Below are 22,122 nucleotides of genomic sequence, written 5' to 3'. Positions count from 1 at the left end.
TATAGCAGTTAATTATTGCTATACTTTACACTACTCAAATAATCGACCAGAAATTCAACGCTGCCTTTTTATACTTTCAAAGACCATGTTGTACGTAAACACTGCCTAGGCATAGGGATATTGTAGTTACAGTAATAGTCAATTACTCTGTATCGACTGTATACAATTTCCTCTCGACCAACTACCAAATGGAGGAATTAGTTTAGTTTCTAAACTAACTCCCCCATGCCCTAACAACGCCGTAGCTTTCATATTCCACATGCAGCGAACAACACACCACTTTCGCGACTCGCGAGAAAAAGTGTCAATCATGCATGCATTATTCATATTATCAGTTCACCTAAATGATCTTTAATAGTGCCCTCTCTACCGAAACTGTATGGGAAAAAACAGAATGCACGCGGGCCAAATTGTCAAATTGGAATTTTAGGAGTGTTTGTAGTTACAGAGGCAATCGACTGTTTGTATTTCTCCTAATTAGTTCGACATGCAGACCATGCGACCTAGCATACTTTTAAATAAATACAATGTGCATCGTGTTTTCCTTTTAAAAGAAGCTGTCCCATTTCCCCTCGGAGTCGTAATGGACAAATCTGCTAAGCCCCGCCCTTTTGGATATTGCGTAAGCGTACGTAACACGTGCGTTTGTGGTACAACACATTTGATTGTGGGGAAAGTCCGTAATCCAGGCCCTATTCTTATTGGCCAGTTGTTAAGTTTTGATTGACGCTCCGGAAGAGTTGCGAGCGCGTAAATATGATTGTATCGTAAGTTTCATTTACGCTCCGGAAGAGTTGCGAGCACGTAGAAAATGAGTGTATCCTATGTTGAATATAGCCTAAAAAAGAGTATAGAGCTGCAAAAGGCCCTACGGTACTCTACTGGTTTCTTTAAAACCTAATCCTATTTCAAAAAGTAGGCCTACTGCCACAAAGGGGCATGTCCTTAAAAGACGAGTTTCGAGCGCGCGAACTCTATTTGAATTCTAATAGGGCGCCCCTATCTCGTGGCAGTACTTTTTTTAAACGTTCCATTGCGTGCTTACAAAATCAGGGCAGTGGGACTTTTTGCAATTATATACTCTTTGCTTAAACTTACTCACAAATGCCTGATCAGAGCTTATACGTACTGAAGAGTGCCTATCCTGTTATACAGTGCCACCAGCTTTTTGACACATAGAAAGTCAAAATATAAAACATTGCTTTAAATCGTGTCAATATTGATTGTAAATTGCGTCCTAGGCGTAATTCATAACAAGGAGATGCCCCCGCTGACATCATAGCAGGAACTATTCAATACGACATGGACATGACACCGTACCTATTCCGTTCGCTTAGAAACACGCTATGCTAAAAAAAAATGCTGATGTTATTTAATGTGTTCAATTCAGGTTGATGTTTGAGATTCCATTCATCTGGCGCATGTCTTATTAATCGGCATAATAGCAGTTTCTCACATATTTTATTAATTTATTTCAACAATATTTTGTAAGGGCGGTCCAACCAGAGCTGATCAGAGGGACACTCAATAGGCCTACATAAAACAAGAAACATAGGAAAATAAATAGATTAACTAACAAGTTAAAGAATTAGCTAAAGAAAAAAATAAAAATAAAAAGGAATACAAAATAATACAAATGATAGAGGTATAGGCCAAGATATAGAATAATTAAAACAATATTAAGAATAATAATAATCATGGTGAAAACGATTCTAGAGTTAGAGTTTTTAAAAACTAATGGATCTTGACTTGAATTAGTGTCCATGGTGTCCATACCTACCGCACTGAAAATTTGAAACGATATAGAAATGATCGGTATCGAAATTAATAATGGTAGTAGGCCTACTACTAGTAATGCAATGTAAATTATTTGTCCATACTGTTGAATGATTGGATCATTATATGATGGGTTATAAAGTGGCAATTGTTGTTTCTATCGCGACCCCGTGAACTTGTTATAGTGGTTGCTGACAATGTTGACAATTGAATGACTTATACTCCATTAAAGGCCTACATAATTGTGAGAATCACATATAGGCCTACCTAAAAATCATGATAATCATTCGTTAGTAAGATCATGTTAACATTAACTATTTTGACAGTGTCATGAAGGATATAACAAGGAGCGTGGTATACACATTTTTTTAACTTAAGTAATACCAATTCAAACAAAAAAAACAACAAAAAAAAAAACAAAAAAAAAACAAACAGAACGAACTGCCTTTTTATGAGTAAAATGGTAAATATTGAATGAGGCGTATATATTCTATTATTGCAGTGGGTTATTAAAAAGTTCGTATAATAAATATATGTTTGTCCAAGAGAAAATAGTCACAAGTAATTTAAAAGATCAGCAAATGTTCAATAAAGGAAGCTTTCTATAATTAGCAGACCAAATATAATGTTTTATTAAAATAAGTAACACATTAATGACGGATGGATTTTAAAACCAAATAGGGGTACCTGGTTTGTAAAGTCAAAATGCAGCCCTAATTGTCGAAAAAATTGTTCAAAAATTTCCCAAATTGGGTACACCATTGAACCATGGAGGAATTAGTTGAGTTCTAGGTTTATCATCGTGATATCAGCTTAATATGCTCTTAAAATACATACAAATTGGAAGTTAATTGATTGATGTTTTATGCCCGTATTCACGTGTGTTTCTTGCTGTAAATGGTCAGAATAATTGCCACGTGCATATGAAATTTTTTTTTCATCAGGCTTCGGTGCGTTTCGGGCGTGGCGCTTATTTATTTATTTTATTAAAATTCTGATTCAACAGCAGGAAGCCACAACCTACAGAATGGAACTTAAACTACAATAAGATTGTGATTAAGAATAAAATACAATTTTATAAAATTAGAGCGGTGAACCTCAATATAGAGCATAAAGTGTGTAGTTTATACAAATAAATAAATATAAAAAACCCAAAGAAATCAAGCAGACTTAATGAAACAAAACAAATAAACGGTTAAAAAATTAATGTAAAGGTTACAGCTAGTCAAGAAAAAAAAACCAGGTACATAATCACCGTCAATCCGATATCATTCCTCACGTCTTTCTTTCTCCCTCCCTTCGTCATCATCATCCCTCCTCACCAGAGTTACCTTCACGACTTACTGGGAATACTAGAAAATTATGACTTAAGTTACGAAGGGACGAAAATACAATGTCAGGAAAGTAATGGATTTTAAAACAATACATTCCGCCGAGTTGAAAAGAACTTCCAGGAATACGATGGGCAAATATAGGCCTATGGGAAAATTGGATAGGCATAGATGCACATGCTAGCCATCGTAACACACAAAACTATCATTACTTTATAACAAAACTTATTCTCATCTTCAGTGACCTGTCACTTGCATGATAAAAGCCTCTTTATAAGACTTCTAATGTGGATGTTTTACTTGTGAGAAATAGTATGTATTAAAAGATTATGTAATGGGCGATAACGCTGTTGGATGTACCGTAGTTGAAATGAAATAGAAATATTTAAAATATCCAACACATCCAATTCTAACATTTTCAATTTCAGCCCTCTAATATGGTTCTCGTTACTACTAATACTACCAGGTAATGACAATCAACATATTTGATAAATTCTAACATTACTATAGCCAAGTGTTGACCATTCCTCCGGACCAGAATTTTAAATGATACGTAACAGTAACATTATATAACAGTACTGGAATGATTACGGAGCCAAACCAAGGCAATATATATACACAGCCAAGGTGTAAATGCAAATAGTGGAACACAAGCTATGCGGCTCGGTTCCAGTAGATACAGAGAATATTTTGTCATTCTTAACGCGTCCTACGAAATTCTTACAGACAGCACTAGTCCGTGAATTTGTGAACAAGATCGGGGATCTAAAGATGCAATCTCTACCGTTCATCATGGCTGCCCGCTCGATCTCAATAGAGGTTCTTTAATAATAATATAAATTTTAAAAGGCAAATGGGGAAAACCCATAAAAACAGCAAACGGCCACATAATGCAAAACAATAAAAAAAATATATATAAATTATATAGACATAGACATAGACATAGACATAGATCACTTTATTCGTCATGAGTTTAAAATATAAGTCTCATGAAAATTATTTTCTTTGACAGGACAAAAACATCAAGAATGAATTTAACACTAGACCACAAGCAAAAAATACATCAAGAATATACAATAACAACTAAAAAGATGACAAAACTGTACAAGCAAAAATCCAAACTATATATATATAATATAAATATATATATATATATAATATATATATTTATATTATATATAATATATATATAATATATATACATATATATATATTTGTGCGTGTATATATATAGGCCTATTAATTAATATATGAATAAGCCTAGTACACTTTTTATTTTCAGAGTACTCAATTCGAGCTGCTTGCTAGAATCGTAGTCACTAATCTGAATGATTGTCATTTCGAAATGCATGTGTTTGATTGTTTTTGGAGGGATTTAACAAAGTGCAAAACCAGCCTGAAAGCGACACTTTTAAATGTCTCTACTACCGTATCTAATGACATTATAATATTAGAATGGGCCTAGTTTACACTTCCATCTGACATCAATCAATAGCTCTGCATTGAATTGAGTCGCATGCTTTATGGCCCGTGTCCAGCTTTCAAGTGATACACCTTCAAATCACAAAATACAATCACATTCCCAACTAATTGTGTTCGTTCTGCGCAATAGTCATAGCATTATAAAAAAAAACACTTAAAAGATTTTAAGCCAAATTCCTTGATTCACTTCGTCAGACTGGCCTACGAGTAGACACCAAAATGAGTCTTCTTTGCTATAAAAATTGTCGCGATTCAGCCATGCTACTCGGAATGCCAACTGATCAAATGCTGAAGAAGAGGGTGTTTAAAGGGAAGAAGCATCCGCAAGATAAATCTGAGGATAATGATAAAGATGATCCGCCATATTCGCCTTGGGACGGTATGTAGCCCTATATTATTCAAAACTTTTGTACCAAACAACTTTGAGATTTACCATTGGCAATGGCTTGATGTAGATATTAATAGGCCTATGTCTTTTTCATGAAATGCAGTTAGGCTCACACGTTTGCAAAGAGAACCTTGTGCATGTTTGGGACCCACCTGAGAAGCCTAATGATAAACTTGTTCTTACTAAAGTGGAGTGGAGTTAAATAGCCTTCTAATTCCAGGCTTCTAGGTTCAATTCCTGTCTGTCTGTAAGTGGCGAGTGTATCTTGCTGTTGGATATGAAGGAAAGTAAACAAAATATTATATAGATCACTATTTCTTTACTGAAAATATCAGACAGGCTTACCGTCGCCATTATTGTTAGGTAGTGAGCTGGAATCAACATGACAAGACAACCGTTCCATTGTTGCCTACACCACTGTGGTATCAATGAGCTGAACGAATCTCACTAATATAAAAACTCTAAGAGATAATGTATGTGTAGATGTAATAAATAAGTAAAATTGTTTTAAGGCCTATTGATAGTAAACTTTCTATATTCTCTATTTTTTTTTTTTTTTTAGAAAAGAACAACATGGAAGAAGAAAATGAGGAGAATGCTTTTGGTCAGCCTAGTAGGTCTACTAGTAGTAGTAGCAGCAAAGAAAGAATACCAATATCGTCATTGTCAACTGGTTACCAGTCGAACTCCCAGACCAATGAATCTCCCTACGATTCCGATGCATTCTCGCAAATCAATCTGTACTCTAGGGAAGTGATGGATGTAATGAACGCAAAAAACGATGGTCAGCAAAATGGTAAATCTGCAGACGAAAAGAAGACCATTGGTCTGCTAGACAAGATTGGAAGAGAAATATCGAGCTTATTAAAACGGAGTGATAAGAAGTCTAAAGATGAACCAGTGAAGCGCGCAAGACCTAATACAAACGGATACGACGGTGGGGAATCAGAATCAGACACTCAAAGTAATGTGAGTGTCGCAGTCGATACAGGGTTTTGGTCAATACACTATGGTGAGAAAGAACGTCTTGCAACAATGCATTCACCTCAGAGCTCTGAAATGGATGAATTTAACCTCAGTAGCGTCAACAGCGAATTCGGTAGACCTCATAGCATCGCCACCACTAGTGGATATGAGAGGTCGTCACGTGATGGAAGTTTCGTCCGTCCATGGAGGACTACTTCTTCTATGGTCAGACCGAGTGAAAATGACATTGTATTGAATCGGTATCAAAGAGGAATAAGATCACCAGTGGAATATTATGGCACTGAAATGGATACTCAATGTGGACTCAAGAGGATGCATTATTCAACAACAAATCTTCCATTAAATGGAAGCCAAAATGGTACTCTAAATAGGTACTGGAGTGAGCAGAATATAATGAGAGAACCTATGCTGAGAAGACGGGACTTCTCTGGTAAAGGAAATGAGAGGAAATATGCAAGTGCAGAGAATTTGACAGATAAGTCATATTCATCTGGGGACGCTAACATGAAAGGACCAGGCTCAGTAACGAGGTATAGACTTTCATTTGTAGCAGAACCAGTTAAAAAGACAATTTCATCGGGTAAAATAGAGCCCATCACAATCACACCTAGACGCGATAGAAGCGAAGAGCGACTTATGAGGACAATCAAAAAACAAAATTTCGGAATGACTTCAACACAGAATAATGATAGATGGAGTACGTCTAGTAATCAGGTCAGTGTCTTTTCCATCTTTTGAATAATAATAACAAACAACATTAATAATAATAATAATACAATGTTATTAACAAATTTATATATAGTCCTATACAGTATAGGCCTATCTTGTTCTTAATTAATTTGTTTGAAGGGCCAAATTATTTTTAGAGTTGATCCGACGGGCCAAAGTAATCTCAGCCGAGTTGAAAGCAATCGTTATACATCTGGGTAAAACTCTTTCCGCTAAGCCTCAAAAAATTTTAAAAGCACCGCGGCGCTTATTCTAGCATTTGCGGTACACAGTACGCACGTGGGACTAGCGAAATGCATTTTTACGAGCACTGTCTGTTAATACACCGACTTTTTATTACACATGTGACGTAAAGAATGCTATTTAACGAATAACAGTGAACAGAACAAAATACGGAGATGGAACTTGGCGGTACAAAAGTCGAGGTGATGCTAACTGTATCACTTGAAAAGAAAGCTGTTGACAAAACACAATGATCAGAACAAAACACAGAGACATAACTTGGAGGCATATAGATCCTGTATGACATGAATTAGCTTTGCAGGACAATCAAAATGTATTTTTATAAGCATTGTTCTTTGGTTCACTACCGTAGCTGTTTATTATCATAATAAAACCCAATAGACGTATTGTGAAGAATAAGACCTATATCCGCATTTTCAAACCACTCCGTGCACATTACCCAGAAGTTGCATTTTTGTCATAACTTTATTAAAAATGTATTCATCGAACTTTTTTTATGTTTTAAGTATTATTTTTCCATTACTTTGTTTTTCTCAGGATATTGGTTAAGTAACAATTATTGTTGTGTCTTCTTAATAATGTGACCATTATAAGTATTATAATAATAATAATAATAATAATAATAATAATAATAATAATTATTATTATTATTATTTATCAATAAAGATTACTAAAAGTAAGATATTTATTGCAAATGGTACTTTGATCATAGGTTATTATTATTTATTATTTACTGTTTCCAAAATGAAAATGTTTACAGGTTGTAGGTAATGGTGAAGATACATCATATATGTCTAATAAACATGTATGCACATTTGTGTTTGATATGTAGGCTTATGTTTCTATTCGAGTACTGTTGTTATTATTATTTATCCTTTTGTTTATGTTATAAATAGATACTATAACAGCGCTCGAATATTGGGACATGGTGTTATAATCGTAGCAAACATAGCTCTTCAACGAAAAGTCTCTTATTCAGCTATGTGTAAAAGGGTGTATTTGGTAAACTCTTTATCTTGAAGATAAACTCTCTGATACAATCGTTCAGATTTTTTGTATTTAATTTATATACTGTATCATGACTTTTTCTGTTGTAGAGTGATCAGTCAAAATTAACACTCAATGTGGATTTCGACTATAGAGCTGATTCTTCTAGATTATATGTCATTCTGAAGTCTGTACATGGGTTACCACCATTGGACAAGGGAACAGGCAAAACTAACGTGCGCGTACATCTCGTCGTGATGCCAGAAAGAGTCCAGAGGGCGTACTCACGACGTAAAAATGAGGGCTGGACAATCAGATTTATGGAGAAATTTCGTTTCTCTAATATCAATACTTTGAACTCTATTGTGTTTAAGGTGGTATTGAATGACGGCTCGACAAAAGAGAGACTTATTGGGACAACAACCATCCATATGAAAGGGATAATCCTGTCAAAAAGGAAGCAAAGTTTTACAGTCGAAATAAACGCAAATAACAATAATTAGGACATGCATAGATAGGTACGCTTTAGCTCGGTATTGTGGTCAGACTTTCCAAACTTAAGGTCGTGAAGTTCACTCCAGTCCAACAACTAACAAACATGCTATTTTGTTATTGTTTAGATGAGCCTACAATGTATTTATAGATTACTGAAACTATGCACGATATCCGGCCTACTGCAGTTCGAATATTTGGTGTTTATAATTATTCCAAGGGATACGGTATAGATTTTGAGAGTGCTTTACCCTAATTTGGAGGTCAATTTAGTATTAATTCAGCAGAGGACTTTAGATAAGGAATGTAATTATTGCTATGATTTTAAAGATAATGGTTGTAAAGGTTATTAATTTAAACATTTTAATTAAGTTGGAAAACGGAACAAAAAATAAACTGAAAGTTCCTTCCTGGTTTATATTAATATATGCCACACCATTCCAGCCCAATGGGTTTAGGCATGTATATTTTTTAGATTATTTGAATAATTAAAAGTTATGACCGGTTGGTTGGTTGGTTTTTGGATCATCAAAAACGAAAATATCACTGAATATGTTCCTACTGTCGTGTCATTGACAGAAAAAAGTTACGCCATCTCCTCATCCAATCAACATTAACCAAGTACTTTTAGCTTCAGTAATTTTCCACCGTGTTATAGATTATAACTCAAACTAGCATATAGGCCTATTAATATAATTCGTCCAGAATAGTGATTTACTGATTTTGTTTCATCCTCTGTTAAATAACAATGTCACTCTCTGTATAGAGAGCAAATAACACTTCCCCATTTAGACATTTCCGTCCAACAAATTACTACTGGTCATCAACAGACAGATTCATCATGCAAATTTCACAGCCGCCACAGGCCAACAAAGGACAGTTTTCCATGACAATCTCGCCCAACAAAACCGGCCATCAACGAACTCGGCCAACAAAGAACAAACTCGCAAAAATACTATTTTTAACGTTGGAGGCAGCAAAATTAGAGCATTGTATTAGTAATTCGAATCGCATTATCTTACTCGAAACCCTGGTATAGATGCAGTATTACACCCATGCTCATAAAGATAATTAATTAGTAAGTTTAAGCATGATATGCACATCATATTTGCAATAGGCATATTATCCTGGTCAATTAATTTGGATGCAGTTTTATAACGGGTTATTCCAGGTACCCTCTTTTCTGGTTATACCACGGTCTATGATTTACCCTGCATACAATATTATTATATCTATTCAGTATAATGATATATAGTTGAAGTTCATTCGTCAATACTGCTCATTTCCGACAAACAGCTTCATTTAATATCAGGGAAACATGATTAAACTGCTCAGTTCACCTACCCGGTCGCCAATCAAAAAAACTCTCATCTGTACCCTCTACAATAGGAGGTATCCTGCATATTACACCAATAAGTGTAAAGATGTTATGTAGTGACGGATTTAGAAGGGCGTAAGGGCCGTACACCCCCTCTATTTTTTGATGAAGAAATTGTTTTGTAAAACGTATCAAAGAGAATGACTATGCTAAATAGTAATAGTCAATCCAATATCAACTTAAATAAATGAAGGTGGTAGAGGTAAGAGAGAAACACCCAATTCAGAGCTCTTCCCTGAGATGACTCCTCTTACTCATATTGCATTCACTTCCCCTCTGTTAGGTGACGTCAGTGGTCCAAGACGGGGGGGGGGGCTGCTTTCCCCGACGAGAAAAAAGTGGTTGTGGTCGGGCATTCACAAGCAACGTACTTTTACAAACGAACAATTACGTACATTCACCAACAACGTACTGTTGTAGGTGTAAACAAATTAATGAAAACCAACCATTTATAGAGGCAGATGTCAACTTTGATTCATAGACACTGCTACGATTAACCTGCGCATAATCCACCAGTCGGGTTCAAAAGCTCTTATTTGTGTATTTTGTATGCTCTTATTACAAATATGATTTCTCATAGATTTGCACATACATTTGATATTCAATTCAATCGAAAGAAAGCCACAATGGCTCAGTTGATTTGGTGAACTGCGCCACCAAGAGAATAAAAATGTAGTTCAACTAAAATGAAAATTCTGACAATCAAAAATTTGTACATAATGACACGCAAATATTTTAAACTGTAATAGGCTATTACAATTTATGGTCCTACATAACCATAACATATTGACTATACAATTAAAGTACAGGTAATTGTATAATCAGTATGTTTTGGTTAATGGACAATCAAATGCAGTAAAAAAGTAATGGACAAGAAACGAGATTTATTTTTAATATTTAAATAATCTTAAAAATATTACGAAATTAAATTTCATACAATGATATTTATTATTATTATTACTATTACATTTTATTATTATTTATATTGTTATTATTTATTATTATTAATATCTATTATTATTATTAGTATTACTATAATTGTTTAAATAATCTTAAAAATATTACGAAATTAAATTTCATACAATGATATTTATTATTATTTTTACTATTACATTTTATTATTATTTATATTATTATTATTATTTATTATTATTATTAATATCTATTATTATTATTATTATTAGTATTACTATAATTATTATATTATTACTGTTTATTAGTCTTAAACATACCAGTATTCACAATATTTTACACTTTTATGAATACTACCTAATTGTAATAATTTTTTTATATTTTAAAATGTCTTAATCCAAAATTTCACTTATCACATTTATGGCGCATGGTACTCAATATTAAATTGTATAAATCTTTATTTATTATTATGACGCTAAGTTTTACAAATTAATAAAATTATCATAGTTACTATATTATTGTTGATTATCATTCATTTTGTATAAAATTATTATATTGTCTTATTAATAGCTGCAACATTTTGGAATAGTACTCTAAAAGAAGCCGAGTGTATGTTTTATGTTTGATCCAATGACCGGGGGAAATAGTGAGCAAATCTCAAAAGGACTTTTTAGGTTTCAATAATTTATTTGTTAGAAGTATGCTATTGATTATGTCATTACTAATTCAAATGCATGAGGCTTGCATTTGGTGCATATACTTCTATGGGGAAAGCTTAATCAGTAGTTGTCGTCACTCTATTTTTTGTAGGCCCTACGTAGTGTTGCAGCAATTATAATTTTCAAATTGAATGAGATACTGTAAGTAATGTTAGACACACTGAGTTTTCTTTTCCTATTTCTATTTTTTTAATTAATTAATTAATTAATTTTTTTAACCGGGGATACTATTTCAGGAGGGATCACCCCCTGGAAGCTTTAGCTATTTAATGTATTTTAAGGGCTCATGATTCTTATGATGTGTATTCCAATAACAATTAAAAAAAAAAATTTAACTTGTGTGTTTGATTGAATCACATATCTTGTGTAGGCTATGGATCAATTTCTCATTTGCTGGTCTTTTCAGTACAAGATACGAAATCTGGATTCAATATACTTATCATAAAATGCGTTTTCAATTGGCAGCTGTAACTTTATGTCCAATATTCAACGAAGGTCTGGTCCAGCTACGATTTCAGACAGACTGCACTACTCACGGAGAGGCGATGCTCTCGCCGAGAAAAAATATTGAAAATAACGTATATATTGAGGTTTTTTTCGTAGGATTTTATTGCAAAAAAGACAAATTGATATATTAAGTACGCCTATGTGATTTTCTTTGTAAACCGGGAGAGCATGTGAAAAAGTAAGAAAAAAATGACCAGGAGTCAGGTCACAGACGGGAGTCCCCCGGTGAAAACCAGAGTGTTGACACATGCATGTATCATAATCACGAATGTTATTTTCTAGAATTGAATGCAAATGGTAGAATACATTATCATAGGCCTACAGAACCATAACGATGTAGGACTAAGTAGGTGAGGAAAATTGAAAGAAAGTTTTAATTGTGATCTTTTGTGGGTTCTGCAAATGGTCTGTACTTTTTTGTATTTGATATTTGCTATTTACTATCCTATATTAAATACTAGTAGTAAAAAGGCTGGTAAATAATAAACAATATTTAAGATTTATATTTAAACTATTTACAATCTTTCAGGTCATCATAAATTGTATTTTTTTTTTTAAATAAAAAATAATGTTTTTTTTTAAAGAGCAAATAGTAGCCTAATTTTTTTCCACTGAAGGCTCCAAAACTCGATGAGGGAGTGGGACGTGCAATTTTATTTGGCCTAAGCATATACCTGCCAAGTAACGCCTATGGGCCTCGGGGTGAAGCCTCAAGGGCTCAGGCCACCACCCTACCATGGAGGTATAATAAACAGCACTCTTATAACATTGTCCTTGACATTATGGACGTTTTGGCGAGTCGAGTGGCCAATAGAAATGTGAATGCGCATGCTCATGAACCGACGATTTCGATTCGCGCAAATAAATTCGCCTGTAGAAAACCGGCTACCCGTTTCCCACTAGGCGAATTTATCCGCGCGAAGCGTCAGCGTATGACAGATAGGTCTACTTATCACTTCTACGTTTTGTCTGACAACTATACACGTGTATAGTTGTCTCAGGTTTTATAATAATAATAATATAATAGTACGCAGCCAATCAGAGCTCTGGAAAAGATTTATTGCGCATATGATGAGCACAGGATCGAAAAGAAGATTGCTACCATGCCACGCCGACAAGTCAAAGCGACACCGTTTGTGATGAAAAAGAAAATCTTTAAACGAAGATGCACTCCCACAAACAACATCGTGTACAGTATGTTGGGATAGTTGAACTGACAGCCACTGCAGGGACGTATCCAGGGGGAGTCGTGGGAGCCGCGGCTCCCCCCCCCCCCACCTTTGTACACAGTATAACATTTTTAAAGCTTTTTTCTTAGCCAATACAAATTATTTCATGGGGCCACTCAAAATGAATGCTTCTAAAATACGTCAAAATGCATCAGTACTCGTTTTGCACAGGCCTGGCCTACTATAATTATAACACGTCTAAGCGTGATTTTTAAAAATCCATAAATCCCAGGCCAAGTCTTTTAAGTTACAGAAATGTGATACTGTATGGCTCAGTTTGGTTTTTATCCTTCTGCAAGCTTCATTAGGGCCTATTGTTTAATAATACTATACTATTAGCAATAATAATAATAATAATAATAATAATAATAATAATAATAATAGTAATAATAATAATAATAATAATAATAAAATTAATAATAATAATAATAATGATAATGATAATGATAATAATAATAACAATAACAATAACAATAACAATAACAATAATAATAATAATAATAATAATAATAATAATAATTTGGACTACCGGTAACGGTCATGTGATGATAATGAATTTTACTAAAAGTTTTGTTTCTGGTCATCTAGAGGTACTATTTCCTCACATTTTCGCTCCTCAGCTCCAACCATGGTGAGTCTGAGGTAGGTGCCGACTCACACAATGTCCTCCCCCTCAACCTTACAAAACAGATCTGCGCCCTTCTGGGTGTAACATTAAACTGCATCGAGTCGGCACCTGACTCAGAGTGTGTCTTGTGACTGCTGAGGGGAGGGGGCATAAATTTGTTTTTAGAATGTGATCTGGATTTTCATGCCCCATTTTCGTGATTATGACTATTTTAGATAAGATTTTTTTTTTGAGGAAAAAAAAAGGAAAATATATTCAAATTTAAGTATGAAAGTGTAATTTCCGGCCATCTAGAAGTGCCCTAATCATAAATTTTCTTACCTCGGCCCCAACCATGGTGGGGCTGAGGTGGGTGGTTCCCCAATCTGTGAAAATCCCTCCATGGGACACCTCTCTTTCGAATTCATGGATTCTGTTGATTTATTATAATTATTGCTGGGCCTACTAATATTATTTATGATGTGTATAATACAATTTTCACTTTATCCTCTCAAAACAGTCCTTAAAACGTTGAAAGTGCGCTACTTCACAGGGGGTGTTCGTCCCCCTGGACCCCGCCGGGGTCATACGTATCTCGCATAACGGCTCCCCCCTTTCAAAATCCTGGCTACGTCCCTGAGCCACTGTACCATCTTGGCATTCCCAGACGGATAAGAGAAGCTATAGAAATTCACAAAATCGATACAATATATCAAGATATCGGATTTGTTGTCAGCGATTGGTTTTCCTTTCACTAAGTTAGAAACAATGTCACCATCAGTAGCGTAACGCCTATGCGCTCTCGTGCGGCAGTCCGCAGGGCCCCCGACCCTACCCATAGGGTATGTTGATACATAACATCATGTGTCTCTGAGCCGACTGTAAGACATAAATATAATGTTATATCCAGTGGCTGATTAAAGGGGGACCTGTCGGCCTGGCGCTCGCTAAATTTGCATTTAAAAAAAATATTGAAGAAGGAAAAATATACACACATTTTAAGTATAAGTGCCATTTCCGACCATTTAGAGGTGCCAAAATCATAATTTTTTTTACCTCAGCCCAAACCCAACCATAGTGGGGTTGAGGTGGTATAAATCTGTGAAAGTTCTTCCCTGCCCCATTCCCTTGATCTGCAACTGATAATATATAATATATTTAATTAAAAACAATCTAGAATACGAGCACTTCGAATCCCACAATCGAATTGGTGGCCGGGATCCAGCCAAAAGGGGCCCCGTCTCAAAAAGCCACAGGGCCCTTGGGCCCATCGTTATGCCACTGGCCACGTTCTAGCCACGCCCCCACAATAAGAAGTACAGAGTAAGAAATTTCGTATGTAAGATTCTTACAGTACTTAATCATTTTCTGACAGCCAGCCTATATATCACTGTCAAGATAGGTCAATATTTTGACCCACAAGTATATATTATCACTTTTGTCAGTTTCATTCAGTTTTGAATGCAAAAATCCGGTACCCCAATAAACTAGATCAGCTTCTGAATTAACCCGATAGAACCTACTGGAAAGTACCAGGTACGGTATCAGGAATGGCCACCGCCAGACGTTTTTAGTGGTGGGGTGTACCCGCCAGACACCCCCTTATACCCCGCCCCCAAAATCGCCCTAATACCACCTTTAACACCGTTCCCGCACAATTGAGCTAGATCTCATGAGTTACTGTACCCCAATACATGTTATGGTCATTTTCACAATAAAGGGTGTAATTTGAATTTTGAGTAAGTTAATTGCTTTATTTTCCTTATGTTGAAAATAGTGATATTTTAAATGAAAACTACCAAATTAGTTGAAATTGTCACTGTCCCTATATTTTTGAACACGGAACGTTGGTATTTCTTGTTTCGGAGACTTCATTTTTTGTTAACAATTGTTAACAAATTTTGCAGTTTAACCTATTTGTAATAATTGCTTTATATTCCTTAATTCCATTTTGGATGTAACGATTGATAACTGAACTTAAAATTGATGACAAAACTTAAATGATCCCAGGACTTCAAAGGAATTCTGTTTTGAAGTCTCCGAAACAAACTTTTCAGCCACCCTGTGCAAATATGAATAAAGTTCCATTTATTAAAATGTAGCAAGTAGACCTGCAAGTCACATGACTATATAATAGTAGAGATATGCCATGTGATTCGGAAAATAGAGATAATAGGCATATCTACTTTCTGCTAACACTTGAAGCCTCCGAAATACCTTGAAGCCTCCGAAACAACCTTAAATACCATTTTTCAACATTTAGACTGATGTGTATCATCCTGAATCTGCATTAGAATTATAAGCTGAGTTGTGGAGAATGTTATAAAACTATACCTAGCTATAACTATTAAGTTAATCTTTTTAAAGAATTACCGGTACTTGTAAGTAAAAAAAAAAAAAACTTGTTTTGGAGGTTTCAAACACTTGTTAACACCAAAGTTTCTGTTGTTTTTAGTTTCTGAGAGTTAGGAAAATTTGTATGATTTCATGCTATATATGTTTGGCTTTGATCTACCAAAATTACAGGAATGAATATTAATTTCTGGGTGGTTTGTTTTACTGGTGTAAAAGTAACTAGTAATACAGATTGCCATTATTCAGAAACCCAATTAGTATTTATTGTTTTCTAATCGTTTTATTCACTCGTTTTTTAAATAACAAATGCCGATATAAGGAAGCAAGCCTGTAAACTGATTCCGGAAACTAACGTAACTCTTGACTCCGCAAGAATAATTTACCAAATGATAAAATAATATTGCACACATACTTCGTTTAGGCTTGGAAACAATTCAGGATATAAACCATCTACATTTAAGTAAAATTTCTCAATATACTGACAAATTATTATGAACTTTTAAATGATTTTCTGAATTTTATGTTAATAATAACATGTATTTCTTTAATAAAACACCTATTCACCAACCCCTTATAATGTAATTTACAGACCATGCAGATCAGAATGTTTTGGAATAAAATCACAAATCCTTGATAAACAAGCAGTTTACAGCACTTTTCTCAACACGTTGGAATAGTTCATTCTCTCATTCAAAATCTACACCCTACTACTAATCTTCATTATTATTTATATAAATTTTTCGGTACAATTCAAAGCCGTTATTCTTTGTACCTTCTTCCTTTCTTTTTCATGCAGGGCCCTTACTTAATGATATAGTACTAACATTAGATTATTATTATAATTATTATAATAACTGAACTGGCTATGAGAACAAGTTCTCGTCCAATATTTTGTAGATTCGTGTTAGTGTAAAATTTTTCTTTACAATATTTTAATGGACATTATGAACTCACAAAGATGTCTTCAATAATATTAAGACACCTAGGTTCTACGATATATTCAAGAACTGTGCGCGAGTATGGATGGTAAATCATCACAAACTTTGGTCTTTAATCAAATTATCTGATAATACTAATAATTGTACATAACAAATATTTATATAGCACCAATTCAAAATTTATCTAAAGCACTACAAAGTGAGGAAATAAGGCAAGTTTAACATTCCTGTAATAAATGAGTTTTTAGAAAGCAAATTAGGCGAACTATATATTACAACATTGAATTTGAATTTTATATCATTCCACTTGTAAATAAAATTAAATGTCAACATGTAGTATTCCTTACATTAATAAGGTTAACAATTCAAGCTTATAATCAATTTCATATAGCTCGAGTGAGTTTTCACCTAGGCAGCCCTTCCTAAAAAGGTACACTTTCTTCATCAAAAGACTTCTACAAATACAATGACCTGTAATTGTAAAGGGAAATCCACTGTAGGCCTACTCGTATTGCATATTGGACATTTATAAATTGTCAATCCTGTATAGAATCTCATTGTTAGATGTTTAACTGTTGTAATATTGACTAATAAAACTTATAAAAGATTATATAGTACGGTACTGAATGATACATTTTGCAAGTTTGGGGATGTAGTTATGGGGGAGGGGGAAGGGGGTGGAGTCACCGAGCGTTGAAGTTTTCCATCCAGTCTAAACCTAATTTCATGGCTCTCCACCCACCCTTATTAACCCACACTTCCATCCTTAAAATCCACTCTTATTATTTAGAGTAGGGATGGCATGAAAATCAGTTGGAGGGCCAAATTAAATTTTCGATTTAAACACAGAGGCCGAAACCTAGCTTTGATGTTTCAAGTGTGCTTCCAAAAACCTTCATGCACCGATTTTATGCCATTTGATTCTCAGTTTTAATATTACTTTTTACAGGTCATCGGTGTCGGGCCGCAAAAGTTAAAATATAAATTATTACACATTACCACTACGGTACTTTATAAGTCACATTTATTGGCCAATCAAAACATTTACAAAACATTTACAATAAATCGGAAAAAAAAGAAAAGACACAAGTGACAAGAACCAACAACAGTTCTTTTCTACATAGTGTACCACAATCATTTATATATTATTACCTCGCCATGCAAACCTTCAAACAATACTTAATAATAATAATATTTATCTATAAACTGTAGCATATTTTTTTTAGATTTCTGTTCAATGTGTTACATAATAAGATGGTAAAATACAATATAAAATAGGCAACATTATACAATGAAATTACAAAAATATTACATAGAAAAACTACAAAAATATACTTATTATTAATTACATTATTAAAATAATTGAAAATTTGGAAATTCAGTCAAAAAATAAATATTATTAATTACCTAACAAACTATAATATACAATAAAAATCAATTAAAAATTTTAATATCTACAATAATAAAAGACAATATTAATTAAGTGAAAAAATATAAAATATAGTTACCTGTATTACAATTAACATCATTAAAATTAATTTCAAAATTGTGAATTCACTTTACTAATGATTACCTGGGAACAGTTAAATTACTGTACATGGAATGATCTCGAACTACTAAGGCGTGCTAATCTGAACATAGAGAAAATATGTTCTAATTTCTCTATGATCTGAATGAGTTCCTATTGATGGCTATTATTATTATTATTAGTCAATTTTCTGCTGTGTAATTTAACTGTTTCCTGGTTTACACAATAGTTGTAAATTGTTGTCAGTTGATTCTGATAAGAGCGGCGGTTTCCATGTTACTTAACTGTTCCCTGTGATTACCTAACAAAATCATTATTTACAATTTAAATGTTTACATTCAATAACGCAATGAATATTCGAATACCAATTGTTTATATAATTAATATAGTTATTAGTAATACAATTTGGTGTACAGTAGGCCAAGTTTATAGGAGTCCTCAAGTATCACATGCTCTATTGTGATATAATTAATTCATGTTTTTTTGTTACTGTTATGTATTTTAAGAGCATATTGAATATATCAAATTTTTTTAAATGGTTGCAAAAACAGGGTTGACTTCAGTGGTCTTGAACAAGAAAACTTGCCAACCAAGAGTATACTCATCAAAAACAATGCAACTTTCTAGATAGCATTTATTACTCAAGATACATTGTAAAACCAGACCTTACGGCTGGTAGTTCGGGGAAGATACACCTAGACAAAAAGGTGTGAATATTAATGTTTGTTGCATTTGTTGCAGTCAGTACAGAAAACTGCATGTGTGGGGGCATCCTCTGAACACATAGCAACCTGTGCAAAAAGAAGACGGGAAAATTTGCACTTGGCAGAGGCATTAAAAAAATTCCTATTGCCAATGACAAATTTTACTCATCCCCCTTAAGATTTTCCCGTCAATTTTTTAGACACACCATTTTGATGATATATGAAAAAATGGGTTTTTTTTCATATGTAAACTTGTTTTGGCAGACGGTGCTCAACTTGTACAAAAGTTGTGGCACTGAACATGTTACAACTTACACAACAGAACATGCATTAAAATAATGACATGGACTTAACATTGTTAAAAATAATCAATCAATCAAACATCATCTTTATTAATAATAATAATACAAACATTAATGTGGCAAAGACAAGCCAAACCAGTCACTCATTGCAAATCCTGTTTCAGAGATAATGGCCAAGACATGCTGGAATGTCAACATTTTAAAAATCTATTTTATTACACTAAACTAACCTTTAAATATCTATATATCATGCTATGTTGGTATTTTCCGCATTTTCAATGTTAAAACAACAATTTTTAATGATTTGGTGATTGTTTCTGCGAGAAATGCCCAAAATTCATAAACCTTGAAGGCTGAATTCTCCAAAAAATTGTTTTTTGAACGGCTGTATGTTTAAACTACTGTAACTTCATAAAGAATTGACGAAATTAAATGATTCTTTTACCATTTTATAGCTCTCATTTTACTGTTTAACCCTGTAATAATAGCTAAATATCGATTTTTGCGACGAGTGACTGGTTTGGCTTTTTGCCATATTTGGTAATCTATACAATATCGTATTAACAATAATAATGGTAATGATGATGATTATATATCCTATACTTTTACTAGTATGTATAAAGATTAAGTATGTATGAAGACAAAGTAAATTATTCAAAGCAGTGTTAGGTATCCCTAAGTATTGTAGAATGACAATTAATGCTCTAAATCTCACAAAAGTTAAAGATATTATTTTATCTAATCAAATTGATCTCCTGTCAGAATTGGTTAACAACTCAAATTTCAGATTATTTTATTGTCATCTTCTTATTGCGAAGCAAAGAATAACATGTCGTATAGAGGTACTCTCATTCACAGGATAAAAATTAACACTGATTGGAACGCTTCCTTTGATCATTTGTATTTGAAAATACAATAGCCATAATTGTGTAAATCGCAGAATCTGTGACCATGTAAAGAACTGCTTTTATAATAATAATATTAATACAATTATTAACTTAACAAAATCCTTTTAATTCACCTTGCTTCATGGTTAATTCTGGATGCGTGTTTGTGTTTCAATCGCTTTAATTGTGCGCTTTTTATGTACTACTTGTAGTTTCTGTATTTCTCTTCCCATTTGTGGGGGTATATATTTGAAAAAATTGAATTTGATTGAATAATGAATACTTTGGCTATTACAGGGAATGTTAAGAAAATTTTTCTTGTGATGATAAAATCTTCTTTATTGACTATTTTTATGGAATTCAATTAAGTATTTTTTATCAACAAACCATATCATACATAAGATCGCAGATTATGTCTCCCTCACTCAAAAACTAAATTATCAAGGGGTTCTGCAGCCAGAAATTACAATCTATTAATATCTTTAAGTATTTTTTAAAATAAAATGAACTCTGCAAAAAATAAGGTTAAATATTCACAAATACAGTAAAAAAATTTGAAATTTTATTTTAAAATTGCATAACTAGAATTTATAGATTTGATCAAAATACTGGTACTACTAGTCAAATAAAATAGCTAATTTAATTAATTAAAATATTTTCATCCATAACAACTAATCTAGTTGAAAAATGGAACAGAAATCCAAGAGTAGCAAAAAGCCGAGCATCCCCATTTCCCTTTAAGCAAGTTTAATGGAGTTGTTAAAGTAGGGGCGCCAAAATGTACAGCCATATTGGCAAGGCATGCTTGCCTATGGTAGTGGAACAAGTCTTATCGGATAAGGACTATAAACTGTAGGCCCAGTGTACACAATTTGGCTCATGTGCATTTTAAAGAACCAAGTACATCTTTCGAGACGAGTAGGGGGTTACCCCGGTGAACTGGTCCATTCAGCCCCTGTTGTAAACAGACAAGCTTAGGTCTGATACCGGTTTACCAAGTAGCTAGACACAAAGAAACTGTTAGGGGAGTAGGAAGTTACCTTAAGAGCTACTCCACACCTTGAGCGCTTTGAGACCGTTTCATTACATTATCCGACACATCATAAACAAAACAGTTATTTTTATAACAGTTATATTTAATTCAATCATGCACTAAGCATTAAGCACAATTTAAGTGTAAATATATTATGTCAACCACGGGCAATAGACAAAACACAGTCATGCTATAGCATAGCAGTCTCCTGATGAAGTCCACCGTGTGGACGAAAGCTAGAAAATAAAATCTATATTGTTAGTCTCAAAAGTGCTGCTGTTATTGCTGCGAAGCAGCCAATTCATATTCTTGACAGCAATTTGACCTCTGAAAGGTCATTGTTTGTCAAAAAACAATCAATCGCCTAAGACAACTGAAAAGCGGAGTTTCCTTCTTTCGTTCTGCCGGGTAAAATCAATTACTTTAGGTGACGTTTGTAGACTACCTACTCGTACCAACGTCGGCATGTCGCTACGCTGGAGTACTATTCAGCGTTTTTACTATATTTCTAGGTTTCCTATTTCTACGTTTAATCGGCTCATGTCTCAGCCACAATATTTTGAGGCCAATATTATTTACGAACCTAGTTAAACTTATTTACTAGCCTA

At 33.7% G+C, this 22,122-nt stretch overlaps 1 protein-coding gene across 1 annotated transcript; it reads left to right on the top strand.

Annotated features, from left to right (window-relative positions):
* Positions 1 to 4,606: 4,606 nt before the first annotated feature.
* Positions 4,607 to 9,136, top strand: LOC117103828. Its single transcript, XM_033244456.1, has 3 exons — positions 4,607 to 4,968; positions 5,540 to 6,678; positions 8,034 to 9,136. The coding sequence occupies exons 1-3, from the start codon at positions 4,809 to 4,811 to the stop codon at positions 8,424 to 8,426; spliced, it is 1,692 nt and encodes a 563-aa protein (XP_033100347.1). The 5' UTR covers positions 4,607 to 4,808; the 3' UTR covers positions 8,427 to 9,136.
* The last annotated feature ends 12,986 nt before the right edge of the window (positions 9,137 to 22,122 follow it).

Source organism: Anneissia japonica, unplaced genomic scaffold (genome assembly GCF_011630105.1).
Source record: "Anneissia japonica isolate Jap-2015-1 unplaced genomic scaffold, ASM1163010v1 scaffold232_len381862_cov165, whole genome shotgun sequence".
NCBI classification, from domain to species: domain Eukaryota; kingdom Metazoa; phylum Echinodermata; class Crinoidea; order Comatulida; family Comatulidae; genus Anneissia; species Anneissia japonica.
This window is presented reverse-complemented; position numbering and strand designations above follow the sequence as displayed.